Below are 19,988 nucleotides of genomic sequence, written 5' to 3' on the forward strand. Positions count from 1 at the left end.
GAAGCCTCAGAGAGCAGAGAGATGGGCCAGGCGTGGTAGCGCACACCTGTAATCCCAGCACTTTGGGAGGCCGGCGGGGGTAGATCACTTAAGGTCAGGAGTTCAAGACCAACCTGGCCAACATGGTGAAACCCTGTCTTTACTAAAAACACAAAAATTGTCCCGACATGGTGGTGCGTGCCTGTAATCCCAGCTACTTGGGAGGCTAAGGCAGGAGAATTGCCTGAACCAGGAGGCAGAGGCTGCAGTGATCCAAGATCGCGCCATTGCACTCCAGCCTGGGAGACACAGCGAGACTCCATCTCAATAAATAATTAAATTAAATTAAATTAAATTAAATTAAATTAAAGATATCTCAGATATAAGAGAGGGGAACCCATTGGAGCAGATACGTCCCAGGTGGGAAAGGGACTAAGAAGGAGCTTTGGGTGGGAGGTGAAGAAGAGCCAGTGCTGAAAGGGTTAATGTCAGGGCACCTACAGAGGGATGGGAATCTCCAGGAAGGAGGGTGTCTGTTGTACAGTTGCCCACTCACAATGTAACATTATGCTGAAAGACCAAAAAAGGTTACAAAACTTTAAACATGTGGGAATGTAAAACAGTGCAGCCACATTGACAATTTGGCATTTCCTCAAAAGGTTACACAGTGTTACCCTCTGACCTAGCAATTCTGCTCCTAGGAATGAACCCAAGAGAAACAAAAACGTAGGTCCACAGAAAAACTTGCACAGGGATGTTCATAGTAGCATGAGACATAATAGCCAAAAAGCAGAAACAACCCAAATGTCCACCACTGGATGAAGGGATAAACACATTGTGGTCCATCTGTACCAGGGAATATGATGCAGCCATAAAAAAGGAATGAAGTATTGATCCTGCTACAATGTAGATGAACATCAAAAACATGATGCTGAGTGAGAGAAGCCAGACACAAAAGGACATATAGTGTATGATTCATTCACAGAAATGTCCAGAACTGGCAAATCCACAGAGACAGAAAACAGATTAGTAGTTACCAGGGACTGGAGGAGCGAAATGGGGATTCTCTACAAAAGGACATGAAGGATGTAGGGAAGGATGGTGGAACAATTCTAAAATTGGATAACAGCATTGGTTGCACAACTCTGCAACCATATGAAGATGATCAAACTGTACACTCTACATGGGTGAACTGTATGCAATGTGAATGATATCTCAATAAAATTGTTTACATTTTTATTTTATTTTAGAGATGGGAATCTCACTATGTTGCCCAGGCTGGCTTTGAACTCCTGAGCTCAAGAGATCTTCCTGCCTCTGCCTTCCAAATATTAAAAGCTGGGACTCCAAGGAATAAAATTAGTGTTTATTCATGTTTTTTTGTTTGTTTGTTTTTTGAGGTGTAGTCTCGCTCTGTCGCCCAGGCTGGAGTACAGTGACATAGTCTTGGCTCACTGCAACCTCTGCCTTCAGGGTTCAAGTGATTCTCCAGCCTCAGCCTCTGAGTATCTAGGATTACAGGCATGCACAACCATGACCAGCTAATTTTTGTGTTTTTAGTAGAAACGCAGTTTCACCAAGTTGGCCAGGCTGGTCTCGAACTCATGGCCTCAAGTAATCCACCCGCCTCAGCCTCCCAAAGTGCTGAGATTACAGGCATGACCCACCACACCCGGCTAAATTGGTGGTTTTTTTTTTAACTTTACATACAGTAACCTGCGAGGAAACACATCACAATATCGATAGTGGTCGTGTCCACCTATTGGAGAAGCAAGTTATCTTTATTTTCTTCCTTTTTATATTTTCTAAAGTCTCTATATTCAGCCTGCAGGCATTTTATCATCAGAAAAATCCCTGCCATATAACTGTTTCAGAAAGTAAAACAGCGGTGGCTCACACCTGTCATCCCAGCACTTTCAGGTGCAAAGGTCAGAGGATCGCTTGAGCCCAGGAGTTCAAGACCAGCCTGGGCAACATAGTGAGACCCTGTCTCTAATCAAAATTTTTTTAAAGGCAGTAAATAAAATAATAATAATAAAAGAAAGTAAAATAAAATGCGTGATCTTGGAGGTGAACCTGGGGGTTGAGTCAGGGGGTAGAAGGGGTCCCTGTTTCTCACCTTGGTTGTTCTGAGGACGGGGCGTCCCACCTCGTGGCTGTAGTACCCCACACCATTAGCAGTCATGTTGATCGTTAAGGCACCAGCCACGGGTTTCCCAAAGGTATACCTGGAACAAAAAAATAAAGCATGCTCAATTTCACAGCCAAGATGGCAGGGAGGGCCCAGCCTCAGGAAGGCCAGGTTGGCACAGTGTGGCCACTAGTACAGTGACGGATGCAGCTCCCTTCCCACCCTGCATCCAGTCCTGACAGCCCCACCGCCCCCCCACTGCAGCCTGGAGTCGGGACAGAAGATGCCAAGGCCCTCCGATCCTCTGCACCAAGCCTCCAGGTGGACAGAAAAAGAGACCGAGGGTCAGAGAGGAACTCTGGAACTGAGAAGGCTAGGTTGGTGCTCCTCTGGAGCAGAGTAGTGCAGAGGCATGAGCGACTGTGGGTCCCTGAGGGGCACCTGAGCCTAAGCGCCCTATTAAGCTCAACCTTGAACCAGGGACAGGGCTTCTCTGAGCCTCAGTTTCCTCACCTAGAGAATGGGAATCAAACTACCTTCGCAGGGGTGATGGTGAAACTTTAAATGTCTGTATGTCACTCCTGATGCAGAGGGAGTGCCGGTGCATGGGGAACAGGAGCAAAATAAGAGAGTGCAGGCCGGGCATGGTGACTCATGCCTGTAATCCCAGCACTTTGGGAGGCCAAGGTGGGCAGATCACTTGAGGTCAGGAGTTCAAGACCAGCCTGGCCAACATGGTGAAACCCCGTCTCTACTAAAAATACAAAAATTAGCTGGGTGTGGTGCCACATGCTTGTGATCCCAGTTACTCGGGAGGCTGAGACAGGAGAATCGATTGAGCCCGGGAGGCAGAGGTTGCAGTGAGCTGAGACTGTGCCACTGCACTCCAGCCTGGGCGACAGAGCAAGACTCGGTCTGAAAAAAAAACAACAAGGATCAACCCCTCTCGGGTCAGCACGCTGGCTGTGGGTGCTGTTTTTGCCAGGGAGGACTACAGAGGGCGGGGAGCAGCGTTGGGGGAGGGGGGAATACGGTGGGGTTGGGAGGGGACGCCCTGGGGAAGGGAGATGCTAGTGCAGGAGAGGCACGCCCTGGGGGTAGGGCATTCCTTGGGGAGGGGAGACCTTTGGGGAGGGAAGATTTTAGAGGGGAAGGGCAGGACTTGAGTAAGGAACACACAGTGGGAGAGGGGCATGCTTTGGAGAGACGGGTGTGCTCATAAGGGTGGGGACACTAGCATGCGAACGAAGACAGGCGGTGGGTACAGTGCAAGAGGTTCATGTGGCAGGGAGACACCAAGTACGAGGGAGGGAGGGAGCGGGGCACAGGGCACCCTTGGGGGAGCAGGGAGGCCATGGTAGAAGTGCTGCCTGTAGGAGGAGGGAGAAGCACAGTTGTCGGGGGAGAGGGAAGGGGAGGGCAAAGGAGAGGCCCAGGGGACAGGAAGATGCTCTAGGGAGAGGGGTACACTGCAGGGAGGGGGCGCCCCCAGGGGAGGGGCACGGGAAAGGGTGATGCTCTAGGGAGTGGGCACATCCTGGGGAGGGGGCACCCACAGGGGAGGAGCCCAGCGGGGAAGGAGATACTTTAGTGGGAGGGGGACACCCCGGGGAGGGGGCGCCCACAGGGGAGGAGTCTGGGGGAGGAGGGAGATACTCTAAGGGGAGGGGCACATCCTAAGGAGGGAGCACCCACAGGGGAGAGTCACACGAAAGGGAGATGCTAGTGGGAGGGGCACATCCCAGGGAGGAGGGAACCAGGAAGGGAGGGGCACACCCATGTGGGAGGGAGGGAGGCAGCAGAGGAGGGGAACAACCTTGAGGGAGCGGCGTGATGGTTGGGGAAGGGGAAGGGCCCCGCGGTGCGCCCCAGGGGCCCCTCTTTCTCACCTGGCCCGCACAGTGCCTGTCTCACAGGCGTCTAGGTCTCGGATATACCGGGGCGGGTCAATCAGGAGCTCGAACTTGGGCAACACTGAAGAAAGAAAGCAGAGAGGAGGGGCTGGCTTCTGTCCCTAAGGTGGCCTCAGGGGCCCTGACACCCGTGCAAGGTGCAGGACACAGCACCCGGCCACCGCCGAGGTTGACACTATGCCCACCCACACCGCTCTGCTGAGCAGCCCTGGGGATTTTGTGGGCTGCATCTATTTCTCATCTTTGGGGGACCAGGACCCCATTTTCCTCAAGGGGCCTCCTCCTGTCACTTTCAGACCACGTGCTTAGAGTGTAGTGGATTCCAGCCTATCCCAGGGTGGACACGAGGCCAGGAGGCTCCTCCCAGCCCCTGTGACCCTGGGAGCCAACAAGGGGCATCCCCGGGGTGACTGCAGCGGAGAACTGACTTCTCCAATTGCTTCTGGACTCAGCCTTGGGAGTGTCAAGTCATCTTGTCACCAGGGGCCGAGGTGACACACTGAAGCAGCCAGAAAACCAGAAAGAATCGGGTCCTGAGAGAACTCTTGTAGGAGCCTAAGAATCCCTTTTTTTTTTTTTTTTTTTTTTTGAGACAGAGTGTCGCTGTGAATCCCAGATTGGTGTGCAGTGGCACGATCTTGGCTCACTGCAGCCTCCTCCTCCTCCTGGTTCAAGCAATTCTCCCGCCTCAACCTCCCAAGTGGCTGGGATTACAGGCACAAGCCACCACGCCTGGCTAATTTTTGTATTTTTAGTAGAGATGGGGTTTCACCATGTTGGCCAGGCTGGTCTTGAACTCCTGACCTCTAGTGATCCACCTCGGCCTCCCAAAATGCTGGGATTACAGACATTAGCTGCCGTGCCCGGCCATCTTTTTTTTCTGAGACAGGGTTTCACTTTGTCACCCAAACTGGAGTGCAGTGGTGCAATCACAGTTCACTGCAGCCTTGATCTCCCAGGCTGAAGCGATCCTCCCGCCTCAGCTTCCCCAGTAGCGGGGACTACAGGCAGGTGCCACCACGTCCAGATAATTGTTTTAAAGTTTTGTACAGACAGGGACTATGTTGTCCAGGCTGGTCTCAAACTCCTGTCCTCAAGCGATCCTCCCACCTCGGCCTCCCAAAGTGGTGGGATTACATGTGTGAGCCACCACCATGCCTGGCCTACAATACTTTTTCTCTATAAAAGGTAAGAGTGCACTTTGGGAGGCTGAGGCGGAAGGATTGCTTGAGGCCAGGAGTTCGAGACCAGCCTGGGCAATACGGCAAAACCCTGTCTCTACTAATACAAAAATTAATCGGGTGTGGTGGCTCACACTTGTAGTCCTAGCAACTCAGGAGGCTGAGGAGGGAGGATCACTTGAACTTGGGAAGTCAAGGCTTCAGTGAGCCAGGATCACACCACTGCACTGCACTCCAGCCTGGGTGATGGGCGTGAAACCCCGCCTCAAAAAAAAAAAAAAAAAAAAGTCTAGGACCATCCCCTGAAACTATACCCAATCATCACAAGCCCTCAGTAAAAGAGGACTCCTGTCATCCTCCACTTCTTCACTGCCATTTTCACCAGTTCCCTCCCTCCTTCTCCTTCCTTCCTCCCTCTCCTTCCTCCCTCTCCTTCCTTCCTTCCTTCCTTCCTTCCTTCCTTCCTTCCTTCCTTCCTTTCTCTTTCTCTCTTTCTCTCTTTCTTTCTTTTGAGACAGAGTCTCACTCTGTCACCCAGGCTGGAGCGAAGTGGTGCGATCTTGGCTCACTGCAACCTCTGCCTCCTGGGTTCAGGTGATTCTCCTGCCTCAGCCTCCCAAGTAGCTGGGATTACAGGCACATGCCCCCACGCCCAGCTCATTTTTGTATTTTTAGTAACGACATGAGGTATCACCATGTTGGCCAGGCTGGTCTCGAACTCCTGACCTCAAGTGATCCGCCCACCTGGGCCTCCGAAAGGGCTGGGATTACAGGCGAGATACCCTGCACCCAGCCTTCTTCACCAGTTTCTAAGGTTTCTTCCAGATCTGAAATCCCAAGACCCTGAGATTCTCCAACTTACCATACTTCTGAACTTCAAAAGACTTGTTGTACGTGTGGCCTTGCATTTCAGCAAAAATGAACCATTCTCCCAACACAGGCTGGTCGGACAAGGGGAAGCTCAGGTTGGTGATGCCTGTGTGAAGAGAGACACCCCTTTGTGCCTGGGCAAGGGCATTTTCAGAGAGCCACGGGCATAGGGAGGTACAGGAAGAGGAAGCCAGGACCCTGCTCCTTCTCCTTCCCTGGGCAGCCCCCCAGGAGAACTGGAGACCACAGAGAAGCTGGTGGGGTCTGCGCAGAGCAGGACGCTGCAGGAGCCCGCCAGTGGAGCAGATCTGAGACTCTGGCGGGCTTCAAAGGGATGCAGGAAGAGACTGGACCTGGGGTTCCTGGGACAGCCTTGTAGCCAGGACCAGGGGCAGGCAGTGAGCTGGACAAACGAGGGAAATGAGCCAGCCCAGCTCATCCACTCCATCCCCCCGAACCCAAGTCATTTCCAGCCTGGGCGCTACTGACACCTGGGGTCTCATGGCTCTCTGGGGTGGAGGCGTCCTGTGCACTATAGGATACTGAGTAGCATCCCTGGCCTCCACCAACCAGATGCCAGTAGTACCAATGCCCTCCACAATCTAACGACCTAAAAAAGTCCCCCAGACATTGCCAATATCGCCTCTAGGGGGCAAAGTCACCCCTGGGTGGAAATCCCATATATATACACACACACACACACACACACACACACATATATATAAAAAACACATATATAATATATATTATATTATGTCATATATAATATATAACAATATATATTACATTTATATTATATATTATATAATATATATAATATATTATATATAATATATATAATTATAATATATAATAATATAATATATATTATGTTATGTTATATATAACATATATAACATATATAACATTATATATATAACATATATATAACATATATAACATATATAACATTATATATATGTTATATTATATATAACATATATAACATTATATATTATATGTTATATATAACATATATAACGGTATGTTATATTATGCTATATAATATATATTATATTATGCTATATATAACATATATAATGCATATATGTATTATTTATATAATATATTATATATAATATATTATGTATTATGTATATAATATATTATATAATATATTATGTATATAATACATAATATGTTATATATTATATTATATGTTATATATATATGGAGAGAGGAGAGAGAGAGAGACAGAGTGAGAAACAGACAAGACAGACAGGGTCTCCTGCCAGGACAGGGTTTCTCAGCCCTGGCACTACTGACATTTAGGGCCAGATCATTCATTGTGGTGCGGGGGCGTCCTGCGCACTGAGGGATGCTGAGCATCATCCCTGGCCTCCACTCACCAAACACCCATTGCACTCCTTGTCTTCCACAAAAGTCCTGACAAGCCAAAATGTCCCCAGATATTGTCGATGTCCCCTGGGGGCAGAATCTCCCGCCCGACTCCCCACCCCTCTGTGAGAACCACCCCTAACTGAACTAGAGCACGCACACACTTTAGCACAGAGCACTCTCTCCCCCAAACATCCCCCCGGAAACACCATCAGCCACTGACATGGGAGCTGGCATTTGCTTTGCACCTGTGCCTGAGCCCCGTCCGCAGCTCTGTTTTCACTGGGAGCCGTGGAGGAGTTGGAAAGGGCACACTGACTCTAGGCATTGCCAGGGGATCTTCCACTCCTGAGTGTGACACGCTCCACCTGTCCCCAGTGATCATATGGGGAGGGCCATACAGGGAGGGGACAGGAAGAGTGGTTCCCCTGGGTCTCACAACAGAACCCAAAACCCACAGCAGCGCCCACGGCTTCTCCCAATCACATTGGAGCCAGAAGATGTGACGGCTAAAACGGCTTTTTCCTCCGCATATTCAGACAAAGTGGGCCTTTGATGGTTAGAGGACATTCAGGGATGCGTGTCCTGAGCACGTGTTTTGTAAGGGGTCTGTGGCCAACTTTGCCAAATGCTCCCTGAGAGAGGGGCACTGTCACCCTGGTTGAGAATCATGGGTCTACACACATCCCAAAGATTTTTTTTTATTTTTTTATTTCTTTGAGACAGAGTCTTGCTCTTTTGCCCAGGCTGGAGTGCAGTGGCATGATCTCAGCTCGTGCCACCTCCATGTCCCGGGTTCAAGCGATTCTTGTGCCTCAGCCTCCTGAATAGCTGGGACCACAGGCACCTGCCACCACACTTGGCTAATTTTGTATTTTTAGTAGAGACGGGGTTTCCCCATGTTGGCCACGCTGGTCTTGAACTCCTGACCTCAGGTGATCCACTCACCTCAGCCTCCCAAATTGCTGGGATTACAGGTGTGAGCCACCAAGCTAGGCCCCAAATGGTTTTTTTAAACAGGAGGTTGACCTCTCCCCCAACTCTGTGCTCTTAAGATCAAGTCAGCCTAGGCAACATCTTGAGACCCCGTCTCTACCAAAAATTTTAAAAATTAACTGGGCTTGATGGCATGTGCCTGTGGTCCCAGCTACTCAAGAGGCTGAGGTGGGAGGATCACTTGAACCCAAGAGGTAGAGGCTGCAGTGAGCTATGATCACACCACTGCACTCCAGCCTAGGTGACAACATGAGACAGAAATTGCCTCTTTAAAAAAAAAAAAAAAAAAAAAGTTTTTTAAAAAAAGATCAAGTCCATTCTCTTCCCTGGTTCATGCCAGCGTCACCCCTGCTCTCAGCGCTCAACATCTCTGTCCTGTCCACTGTCTCCAACCTCACTCCCCTAGACATCCACAGCCCTTCCCATACATCGGGTCCCTGACTGGGACATGCTTCCTGGCCCCCTTGCTTTGCCTGGCCGTCCCCCGTTCCTTCTTTGTTGCTGAAAAGGATCCTCCTCCAGGCAGCCTTCCAGGATTGTCTCTGCCACCCCAGGATGGGATACAGCCCTGTTTGCCCTCTCTGAGTTTTGAACTTCTCCTTCCTAGCACTCATCACAACTGACATCATCCAGGCTGTTTAGTTCGTGTTTGCTCCCCGCATTGGGCTGAAAGCTCACCCCATGGCAGTATCTATGTGGTACCCAACAAATATCTGCGATACAGAGAGAGCAGCTGAGCGAACAAGAGGGAGTAAAGAAGGCAGACAGGGAAGATGGAACAGAAGAAAAGAGGCTGAGGCCAGGCACAGTGGCTCACGCCTGTAATCCCAGCACTTTGGGAGGCCAAGGTGGGCAGATCACCTGAAATTGGGAGTCCAAGACCAACCTGGCCAACATGGTGAAACCCTGTGTCTACTAAAAATACAAAAATTAGCCAGGCCTAGTGGCACGTGCCTGTAGTCCCAGCTACTTGGGAGGCCGAGGCAAGAGAATGGCTTGAACCCGGGAGGCAGAGATTGCAGTGAGCCGAGATCGCGCCACTGCACTCCAGCCTGGGTGACAGAGAGAGACTCTGTCTCAAAAAATAAAAAAACAAGGTGAGAGCAGGTGCTCCAGTATTCCAGAAAGGTCTTGAGTTCTGAGCCGGAGCCCTGCCTGAGTCCTGGGCACAGAGAAACATGGGCAGAGGGTCCAAATCCACAGGGAAGGTGCTGTGGGCCAGGCTGAGGCTCCTAGATCCAAACCCATGGCATCATCACCTCCCAGGTGGGTACCTGCCCTCCACTCCTCCTTGGTCCTCTCCAGCTGGGGCAGCAGTGGGGGTACGTTAGGGAGGGGGCCCCGGACAGAGCATATTCTGTTTTCCCGGAAGGTTTATCACATCTGCAGCCCTCAAGCTGCAGAGGAAGAAACTTACCGCAGCAGAACGGCTTCAAGTGTCTCCACTCTATCATCCGAGAGCCTCGGGGGTCCTGTTGGTGGTGGAGAGGGGCAGACACACGGAGTGAACTCAGGCTAGCCCAGCGTGTGCCCAGTGTAAGGATTTTCCCAGTCCTCTCTCTTGGGCATGTCAACCATGCAGCGAAGGTTCCAAGATTAATCATTAACCCCAGGGCAAAAAAGTAAAAAGCTCTGGATAGAGAAGGATTTGAAAAGCAGAAGGGGACGGGCTGGGCCTGCTTCCTCATTTAGGGAGCTGTGTACAAACAAACCTACAAATGGACGTGGCTGGGGGTGGTGGCTCACACCTGTAATCCCAGCACTTTGGGAGGCCGAGGCGGGTGGATCTCCTGAGGTCAGGAGTTTGAGATCAGCCGGGCCAACATGGTGAAACCCCCATTTCTACCAAAAAAGACACACACAAAAAAAATTAGCTGGGCATGGTGCCACATGCCTATAGTCCCAGCTACTTGGGAGGCTGAGGCAAGAGAATCGCTTGAACCCAGGAGGCAGAGGTTGCAGTGAGCCAAGATCGGCACCACTGCAATCCAGCCTGGGTAACAGAGCAAGACTCCATCTCAAAAAAAAAAAGGAAACGGACAGACACACACTCAGCCCATCCCAGGGTGGACCCAGGGACCAGGATAGAAGACGCTGGGTCCCAGCCTTGTAAGGCACAGTGGCTCAACCCAGAAGGCAGACAGTGAGCGAAGACACACCAGATCTTGCAGAAGATGGGCTACCCGGGCCCCAAGTCCAAGCCGAGGAGGGACAGAGGCCACTCACCTGGATGTAGGCTTCCAGCTGTAATGAAGACACAGATGCAGTGAGCAAATCTTCCAGCAAACCCCAAACCCTTCCAACATGCTCATGCATCATTGATGCATGGCCTCAGTCCCCGTGACAAGCACTCACTGTTATGGGTTAAACAGTGTCCCCCTAAATTACATCCGTTAAATCCTAATCCCAAGTAGGGTCTTTAGAAAAGGACCCTCAAAAGGGGAACCCAGGCAGGCACTGCTTGAACCACTGGACCCCATTAATGTCCCCAGCAACACAACAAACCCATGCCGGGTGCCTCCCGATACAAGGCACCAGGGAGGACAAGGCACCAGGGAGGATCCAGTATCGCTTCTGTGGATCCTGCCCGAGATTCGCAACTTGAACTTGGTCACAAGAAACCAGAAGACCATCCTACTAAGGGACGTTCTGCAAAACAACTGCCTGGACTTGCCAAAAATGTCAATGTCATGAAAGACACAGAAAGGCAGTGAGGAACTAATTCAAATTAAAGGAGACCAAGAGACACGATGAACAAATGACCCAGGATCAGATCCTGGACCAGCAAAGAAACATGCTACGAAGGTTACTATTGGAACAACATGGATTTTATATTAGATATTATTATTGTGTCAATGTCAAAATTATTTTCCTCTTTTTTTTTTTTTTTTTGTATTTTGTGTTTTTTTTAGAGACAGAGTTGTGCTTTGCTGCCTGGGCTGGAGTTCAAGTGGTACAATCACAGTTCATTGCAGCCTCAAACTCCTGGGCTCAAGAGATCCTCCTGACTCAGCCTCCCAAGCAGCTGGGACTACTGGCGCATGCCACCATGCTCGGCTAATTTGTATTATTTTAATTTTTTGTCAAGACATTTTTGCTATGTTGCCCAGAATGGTCGCGGACTACTGGCCACAAGCGATCTTCCCGCCTCAGCCTCCCAAAGTGCTGGGATTACAGATGTGAGACACTGTGCCTAGCCTCAAAATTTTTAAATGTGATGATCCTCCTTGAGTTGTATAAGAGAACGACCCTGCTCTTAAAGGATACAGGCCAAGTGTTCAGGGCCAGAAAGGCACAATATCTGTAAGTTATTCTCAAATGATTTATCATTAAAATAATTTTGTAAGTATATATACATATACACACAGAGAGGAGCGCTAGACAGAAAGCACATAAATGTGGCCAGGCCTGGTGGCTAACGCCTGTAATTCCAGCACTTTAGGAGGCCAAGGCGGGTGGATCACCTGAGGTCAGGAGTTTGAAACCAGCCTGGCCAACATGGTGAAACCCCATCTATACTAAAAATACAAAAATCAGCTGGGCATGGTGGCACACGCCTGTAATCCCAGCTACTCAGGAGGCTGAGGCAGGAGAATTCCTTGCACCCAGTAGGCAGAGGTTGCAGTGAGCCAAGATCACTCCACTACACTCCAACTTTGGCAACAGAGCGAGACTCTATCTCAAAAAAAAAAGAAAAAAAAAATTAGCCAGGCGTGGTGGTGGGTGCCTATAATCTGGGTTACTCGGGAGGCTGAGGCAAGAGAATCACGGGAACCCAGGAGGCAGAGGTTGTAGTGAGCCAAGATCGCGCCACTGCACTGCAGCCTGGGCAATAAAGCAAGAGACTCGGTCTCGGAAAAAAAACAAATTTTTTTAAGCCACAGTGCAGGGCTACCTAAAGCCCTCAAAGGCATTCCTTGTTGAGGAGCAGTGGGCCAGGCACGCCCACCAGCCTTCCTCTGTCACCAAGAACTTCCTGGGGTTCTCCAGGGGGCATGGAACTGTGAAAGAAAATAGGAAAGAGAAGGTCTGGAGAGAAAGACCAGTTTCCAATGGTGGCCCTGGCTAGGGGGTCCCAAGTGGATATGTTCCGGGCCCGCGGTTTTAGAAGCTGATCTCACCTTCTCGTTGACAGGCCTCAGATCTGGGGAGACGGTGAAGATGCTTATGAGCACTAGAAGAAAGAAGACAGGCATGTGACACCTCCAGACCACGGCCGGCCCTCCCTGCATCCGTGCCAGCCACCCACCTCGGTGCTGGGGTCTGTATACAGGCTTGTCTGTCTGGATGAACACGGAGGCACCCCGGCCGTCCACGGTCACCGAGGTCTGGTTGTGAAAGAGGGGCTCCTCCTCCGCCTGCCGGCCGCGGCCCCACACTTTCAGAAGCGCCTGGCCCCGGAGGCCCGTGGGCACCTACAGGCAGAGGAAGGAGCTTTGGGATGAGAATGTCACCCTGGAATGGGCTGAGATACTGGGAAAGGAGTTTGGAGTCTAGAATGGAGAACTCACCCCAGGAGAGACTGTCACCCAGGGGACACTCGGCAGTTTCTGGAGATGTTTTGGGGTGTCATAGCTTTGGGGGTGGGGATTGCTACGGTCATTTGAGAGGGGAATAGAGAGGCTGCTCAACATCTTACAGCGCGCAGGACACCCCTGCCCTCGGCAAACTGCCCCAAACATCTTTTTTTTTTTTTTTTTTTTTTTTTTTTGAGACAAGGTCTCACTCTGTCGCCCAGGCTGGAGTGTAGTGGCGCTATCTCAGCTCATTGCAACCTCTGCCTCCCAGGCTAAGTGTTTCTCCCACATTGGCCTCTTGAGTAGCTGGGATTACAGGTGTGCGTCACCATGCCTGGCTAATTTTTGTATTTTTTGTAGAGGCAAGTGTTGGCCAGGCTGGTCTTGAACTCCTGGGCTCAAGCGATCCACCAGCCTTGGCCTCCCAAAGTGCTGGGATTATAGGCGTGAGCCACTGCACCCGATCATATCTTTTTTTTTTTTTTTTTTTTTTTTTTTGGAGATAGGGTTTATCTCTGTCGCCTAGGCTGGAGTGCAGTGGTACAGTTACGGCTCACTGCAGCCTTGGCCTCCTGGGCACAAGCAATCCTCCCATCTCAGCCTCCTGAAGAGCTGGGACTACAGGCATGCACCACCAGGCCAGGCTTATTTTGTTTATTTTTTGTAGAAACAAGGTCTCACTCTGTTGCCCAGGCTGGTCTCGAACTCCTGGGCTCAAGCGATCCTCCCACTTCAGCCTCAGATTCCAGGCATGAACCACGGTGCCAAGCCTGCCCCAGCTATCAGCCATGCTGAGGCCGAGAAACGCTGGTCTAGTTATGGAGCCTTCTCTTCTGACTCAGCAGAGTTGCCAAGCTGTTTCCGCTCATCACCACTGCAGAGTTAGAACTGTCTCCCCTCTTGCCAAGTGAATTCACAGCCTGTGAGCAGTGGAAGGAGACCTTGATCCCTTGATATATATATATGTACATGTCCAGATATATCTATCATATGTATGTGTCCGTGTTTGCCTCACTCTAAAATCACAGCACAGGCCGGGCGCAATGGCTCACACCTGTAATCCCAGCAATTTGGGAGATTGGAGTGGGCGGATCACCTGAGGTCAGGAGTTCAAGACCAGCCTGCCCAACACAGTGAAACCCCATCACTACTAAATATACAAAAAATTAGCCAGGCCTGGTGACATGTACCTATAATCCCATCTACTTGGGAGGCTGAGGCAGCGGAATAGCTTGAACTCAGGAGGCAGAGGTTGCAATGAGCTGAGATCTCACCATTGCACTCCAGCCTGGGCAACAAGAGTGAAACTCCATCTCCAAACAAAAATCAACAAATAATACAAATAAAATCACAGCACAAGCCAGGCATGATGGCTCACACCTGTAATCCCAGCACTTCAGGAGGCCGAGGCGGGCGGATGGCTTGAGTCCAGAAGTTCAAGACCAGCCCAGCCAACATGGTGAAACCCCGTCTCTGTAAAAAATTTTTTAAAAATTAGCCAGGCATGTGGCAGGCGCCTGTAGTTCCAGCTACTCTGGAGGCTGAGGCACACAAATCGCTTGAACCTGGGAGGCAGAGGTTGCAGTGAGCTGAGATCACACCGCTGAACTCCAGCCTGGGTGACAGAGCGAGACTTTGCCTCAAAAAATAAAATAAAATACAATGAAATAAAATAAAATCATAAAATAAAATAAAAATCACAACACATATACAGTGCATGACTCCATTGATCTGAATTGTCCAGAAAAGGCAATCCACAGAGACAGGAATCAGATTGGTGGGTGCCAGGGGCTAGGAGAAGGGAGTGGGGAGTGACTGCTGATGGGGACACGGTCTCCTCTGTGGGGGATGAAAATCTTCTGGAACTAGATGGGCAGGGGAGTTGCACAACCCTGTGAATGTACTAAATGCCACTGAATTACACGTTTTAGAATGGTTAGATGGCTTTTTTGTTGGTTTAGTTTGTTTTTTTGCCACACAGATGGGACCGAAAAAAAAAACACTTCAGTCTTCAGAATGGAGCTTACACTACACAATTCCTTCCTTCCTTCCTTCCTTCCTTCCTTCCTTCCTTCCTTCCTTCCTTCCTTCCTTCTTTCCTTCCTTCCTTCCCTACACATTCCCTCCCTCCCTCCCTTCCTTCCTTCACTATGCTTTCCCTCCCTTCCTCCCTTCCTTCATTACACATTCCCTCCCTCCCTCCCTCCCTTCCTTCTTTCCTTCCTTCCTTCCTTCCATCCTTCCTACACTACACATTCCTTCCCTCCCTCTCTTCCTTCCTTCTTTCCTCCTTTCTTTCTCTTTCTTTTGTTTTTAGAGACAATATCTTGCTCTGTCACCACACTGGAGTCCAGCGATGCGATCAGAGCTCACTACAGCTTCAGACTCCTGGGTTCAAGCGATCCTCCTGCCTCAGCCTACTGAGAAGCCAGGACTGAAGGCGGGCACCACCATGCCCAGCTAATTTATTTTATTTTTTGGTAGAGATGGGGTCTCGCTGTGTTGCCCAGGCTAGGCTCAAACTCCTGGGCTCACGTGATCCTCCTGACTCGGCCTCCCAAAGTGCTGGGATTACAGGTGTGAGCCATCGCACTTAGCCGTCCTCTTATCTTTTTTAAGCAGATGGGCAGAACGCCCTGGCATGTGAGTCATGCACTATAAAAGCTCCTTTCATGCTTAAAACAAACAAAAGTAATGCCTCCAGTATTAGTCCATTTTCACAATGGTGATAAAGACATACCCGAGACTGGGTAATTTATATAGAAAAAGAGGTTTAATGGACTCACAGTTTCACGTGGCTGGGGAGGTCTCACAATCATGGTGGGAGGTGAAAGGCACGTTTTACATAGTGGCAGGCAAGAGAGAATGAGAGCCAAGAAAAAAAGGGTTTTCCCTTATAAAACCATCAGATCTTGTGAGACTTATTCACTACCATGAGAACAGTAGGGGGGAAATCGCCCCCAAGATTCAATTATATCCCTCTGGGTCCCTCCCACAACCTGTGGAAATTATGGGAGCTACAATTCAAGATGAAATTTAGGTGGGGACACAGCCAAACCATATTACCTCCCTCTATGTGACCGGCATTTGATGATAGCTACCCTCTTGGCCATCCCTGGGCACCCAGCAGGTGGGCATTACCTCCCAGCAGATCACCTGGGGAGCTATGTGCACCCCCTGTTCCTAAAACCACCCAAATGGCTGGGCACAGTGGCTCACGCCTGTCATCCCAGCACTTTGGGAGGCTGAGACAGGCAGATCACCTGAAGTCAGGAGTTTGAGACCAGCCTGGCCAACACGGCGAAGCCCCGTCTCTACTGAAAATACAAAAATTAGCTAGGTGTGGTGGCGGGTGCCTGTAATCCCACAACTCAGAGAGGCTGAGGCAGCAGAATTGCTTGAACCCAGGAGGTGGAGGTTGCAGTGAGCCGAGATGGTGCAGCTGCACTCCAGCCTAGGTGACAGAGCAAGACTCCATCTCAAAAAATAAAAAATAATTTAAAAATAAAACCATCCAACTGTGGCGTGTTCCTCTTCTGAGGACCCCTATGTCAGCATCTACTCGCGTGGTCCCTCAAGGGGTGGATGGACCCTAGTGACCATCACGGGGAACAATCTACTGGATTATCTGACTGATCGTCACAGTTCTGCACTGTCATGACCATTGCGTGGGTGAGGTCGGGGTGCACTAGGGCTCCTGCTCTCTGCAGCCACACAAGGTCTGTCTCAGGCCTCTCTCCAGCCACCCACCTCCTGTCTGCTCTCAGAGGGACCTCTTCTACCCGCCACCCGCAGGATCGGCCTTCTGGACCTGTGAGGTCTCTTCTGATGGCAGTTTCCCTGTCAAGACCTACCAGAGCAATAAATCTCACCTGCTACTCCAATCCCAAAATCCTCACCTGGCCCTGTTTCTGGAAATATCTCAGCATTGGCCAAAGGTTGAAGAGGGACGAAAGGTGCCGGCCACCCAGGAGCAGGGCGAGGATGAGCAGGAGGGAAATACTGGAGGGGCTGAGGACCGTACGCTGGAGGGACAGGAAGGGTGGGGGACAAGAGGCTGTGCTGAGCACATAAGGGGGGTCGACCCCAACCGGCAGCCCCTAGAGCTTCACCCCTTCCCCGGGAGCAGATTGCGCCCCACAGGGACAGAAGGGAAGAAGGACTTCCAGCCTTCTTTCTGTTTTTAGAGACAGGGTCTTGCTCTGTTGCCCAGACTAGAGTGCTGTGGTGCGATCACGACTCACCGCAGCCTCCATCTCCTGGACTCAAGCAATCTTCCTACCTCGGCCTACTGAGTAGCTGGGACGACAGGCGCAGGCCACCATGCCTGGCTAACTTTTTATTTTTATTTTTGTAGAGACAGGGGACAGGCTCTCAACTATGTTCCCCAGGCTGGTCTCCAACTCCTGGCCTCAAGCGATCCTCCAGTTTTGGCCTCCCAAGTAGCTAGGATTACAGGCATGAGTCACTGTGTGTGGCCAAATGCTAAGGATCTTAAGCATCTTTCTTGGGAATTGCAAGTCTAGTCTTAAGAGCCCTTGGCCCCTCTCCCAGAATTATACAACCCTTTGTTAGTCTCTCTTACAAATTCCCAGCATCTGCGCTGTGAAGAGTGTCTTCTAACGTGTGATGGCCAGGGACAGCACGTCATCTTAACACCTGCTCCAGGGAGCATGGCTTCCTGACTCATAAGAAAGCAGATCTAGGCTGGGTGCGGTGGCTCACACCTGTAATCCCAGCACTTTGGGAGGCTGAGGCAGGCGGATCACTTGAGGTCAGAAGTTTGAGACCAGTGTAGCCAATATGGCGAACCCCCATCTCTACTGAAAATACAAAAATTAGCTGGGCATGGTGCGGAGGGCGTCTGTAGTCCCAGCTACTCAGGAGGCTGAGGCAAGAAAATCACTTGTACCCGGGAGGCAGATGTTGCAGTGAGCTGAGATCATACCACTGCACTCCAGCCTGGGCAAGACAGCGAGACTCTGTCTCCAAAAAGAGAGAGAGAGAAATCAAACCACATGAAGCCAGGAAAAGAGAGAGAGAGAAAGAGAGAGAGAGAGAAAAAGAGAGAGAGAGGAGGAGGAGGAGGAGGAGGAGGAGAAGGAGAAGGAGAAGGAGGAGAAGGAGAAGAAGAAGAAGAAGAGGAGGAGGAGGAAGAAGGAGAAGGAGAAGAAGGAGAAGAAGAAGAAGAAGAAGAAGAAGAAGAAGAAGAAGAAGAAGAAGAAGAAGAAGAAGAAGAAGAAGAAGAAGAAGAAGAAGAAGAGAGAGGAGGAGGAGGAGGAGGAGGAGGAGGAGGAGGAGGAGGAGGAGGAGGAGGAGGAGGAGGAAAAAGAAAGGGAGGAAGGAAGGAAAGGAGGGAGGGAAATCTCATGACAGGAAGCCAGGAAAGGGAGCTCTAGGGACTTCTTTTTTTCTCTTTTTTCCCTATGCTTCTCTAGGTATTGAAGCCCTAGGGCAGGGACCCTCAACCCCTGGGCCACAGACTGGTACCAGTCTGTGGCCTGTTAGGAACAGGGCTACAGAGCAGGAGGTGAGCAGTGGGTGAGCAAATGAACCTCCATCTGTATTTACAGCCACTCCCCATCGCTCACATGACTGCCTAAGCTCCGCCTCCCATCAGCTCAGCGGCGACATTAGATTCTCATAGGAGTGTGAACCCTATTGTGAACTGTGCACGGGAGAGGTCTAGGTTGCGTGCTCTTTATGACAATCTAATGCCTGACGATCTGTTACTGTCTCCCATCACCCTCAGATGGGACCATCTAGTTGAAGGAAAACAAGCTCAGGGCTTGCACTGATTCTTCCATTATGGTGAGTTATATCATTATTTTGTTACATATTACAACGTAATAATAGAAATTTAAGCACACAATAAATGGAATGCACCTGAATCATCCTGAAGCCATTTCTTCTGCTCCCTGGTCTGTGGAAAAACTGTCTTCCATGAAACTGGTCCCTGGTGCCAAAAAGGTTAGGGACTGCTGCTCTAGGGTTTTGGTTCGGGGGTTCCTGAATGTGGACTTCTGGGGCCACATCCTTCTTTGCCGTAGGGGATCCTGTGCATTGTAAGATGTTGAGCTGCAGCCATGGCCTCCACCCACCAGATGCCAGTAGCACCTGGCACCGCCCAGCCCCCACACCAGCTGTGACAACCAAAAACGTCTCCAGACTTTATGAAATGTCCCCTGTAGGGCAAAAGCACCCCTGAGTGAGAACTGCTGCCTTAGAGAAAGGGTTCTATCATCAAACATAAGGGAGAGGCCAGGTGCTGTGGTTCACTCCTGTAATCCCAACACTTTGGGAGGCTGAGGTGGGCAGATTACCTGAGGTCAGGAGTTCGAGACCAGCCTGGCCAACATGATGAAACCCCATCTCTATTAAAAATACAAAAATTAGCCGGGTGTGGTCGTGCACACTTGTAATCCCAGCTACTGGGGAGGCTGAGGCAGGAGCATGACTTGAACCTGGGAAGTGGAGGTTGCAGTGAGCCAAGATTGCACCACTGCACTCCAGCCTGGGAGAAAAAGCAAGACTGCTTCAAAAAAAAAAAAAAAAAAGTAAGGCAGGAAGACCACTGCTCCGCAGCAATTAGGCACTAGTGGTATACCTCATACAAAAGGAACCACCTCAGTCTCCATTCTGATCAACGGAGATGGGCGCATTACAATTTAAAATAATTCTCAATTTAGCCCATTCATTTGTAGACTCCTGTGAGCATGTGGTAAAAGTTAAGGAATAGCTAACCCCTCAATGCCTGCAATTTCAGGGCTTACATAATCTCTGAAATCCAAGGACTTCAGTTTGAAAACCCATGTCATAGAATTATTTACATAGTTTATTACATATAATAATTTAAAAATAACAATATTCAATGTCTGAGAGGCAGTGGAGAAATTTGATCCCTAATGCACTGCAGGTGGTTCCATGAACAGGTACTGCCGTGTATTCTAGGACACAGCAAGACCCAGTGAGAGGCTTGGGTCCTGCTGGTAATTCTTCTATCTGGGTGCTTAGCCTAAAGAAG

The 19,988-nt window shown here is 50.2% G+C and overlaps 1 protein-coding gene across 5 annotated transcripts in view; it reads right to left on the bottom strand.

Moving 5' to 3' along the window:
- Positions 1–19,988, bottom strand: part of LOC105492066 (C3 and PZP like alpha-2-macroglobulin domain containing 8) — a 118,947-nt gene that overhangs the window by 91,036 nt on the left and 7,923 nt on the right. For all 5 annotated transcript variants that reach the window (XR_011617850.1, XM_011759046.3, XM_071087639.1 and 2 more), the window contains exons 4-10: positions 12,697–12,862; positions 12,569–12,621; positions 10,674–10,691; positions 9,865–9,919; positions 6,067–6,180; positions 4,000–4,084; positions 2,099–2,207 (exon numbers count right to left, since the gene is read on the bottom strand). Coding sequence is in view for 4 of the 5 variants with exons in the window: in XM_011759046.3 (XP_011757348.2) it covers positions 2,099–2,207; positions 4,000–4,084; positions 6,067–6,180; positions 9,865–9,919; positions 10,674–10,691; positions 12,569–12,621; positions 12,697–12,862 (600 nt within the window). In the remaining variant the exon portion in view is untranslated. The remainder of the gene's footprint in view (positions 1–2,098; positions 2,208–3,999; positions 4,085–6,066; positions 6,181–9,864; positions 9,920–10,673; positions 10,692–12,568; positions 12,622–12,696; positions 12,863–19,988) is intronic.

This window comes from Macaca nemestrina, chromosome 20 (assembly GCF_043159975.1).
Source record: "Macaca nemestrina isolate mMacNem1 chromosome 20, mMacNem.hap1, whole genome shotgun sequence".
Lineage (NCBI taxonomy): Eukaryota > Metazoa > Chordata > Mammalia > Primates > Cercopithecidae > Macaca > Macaca nemestrina.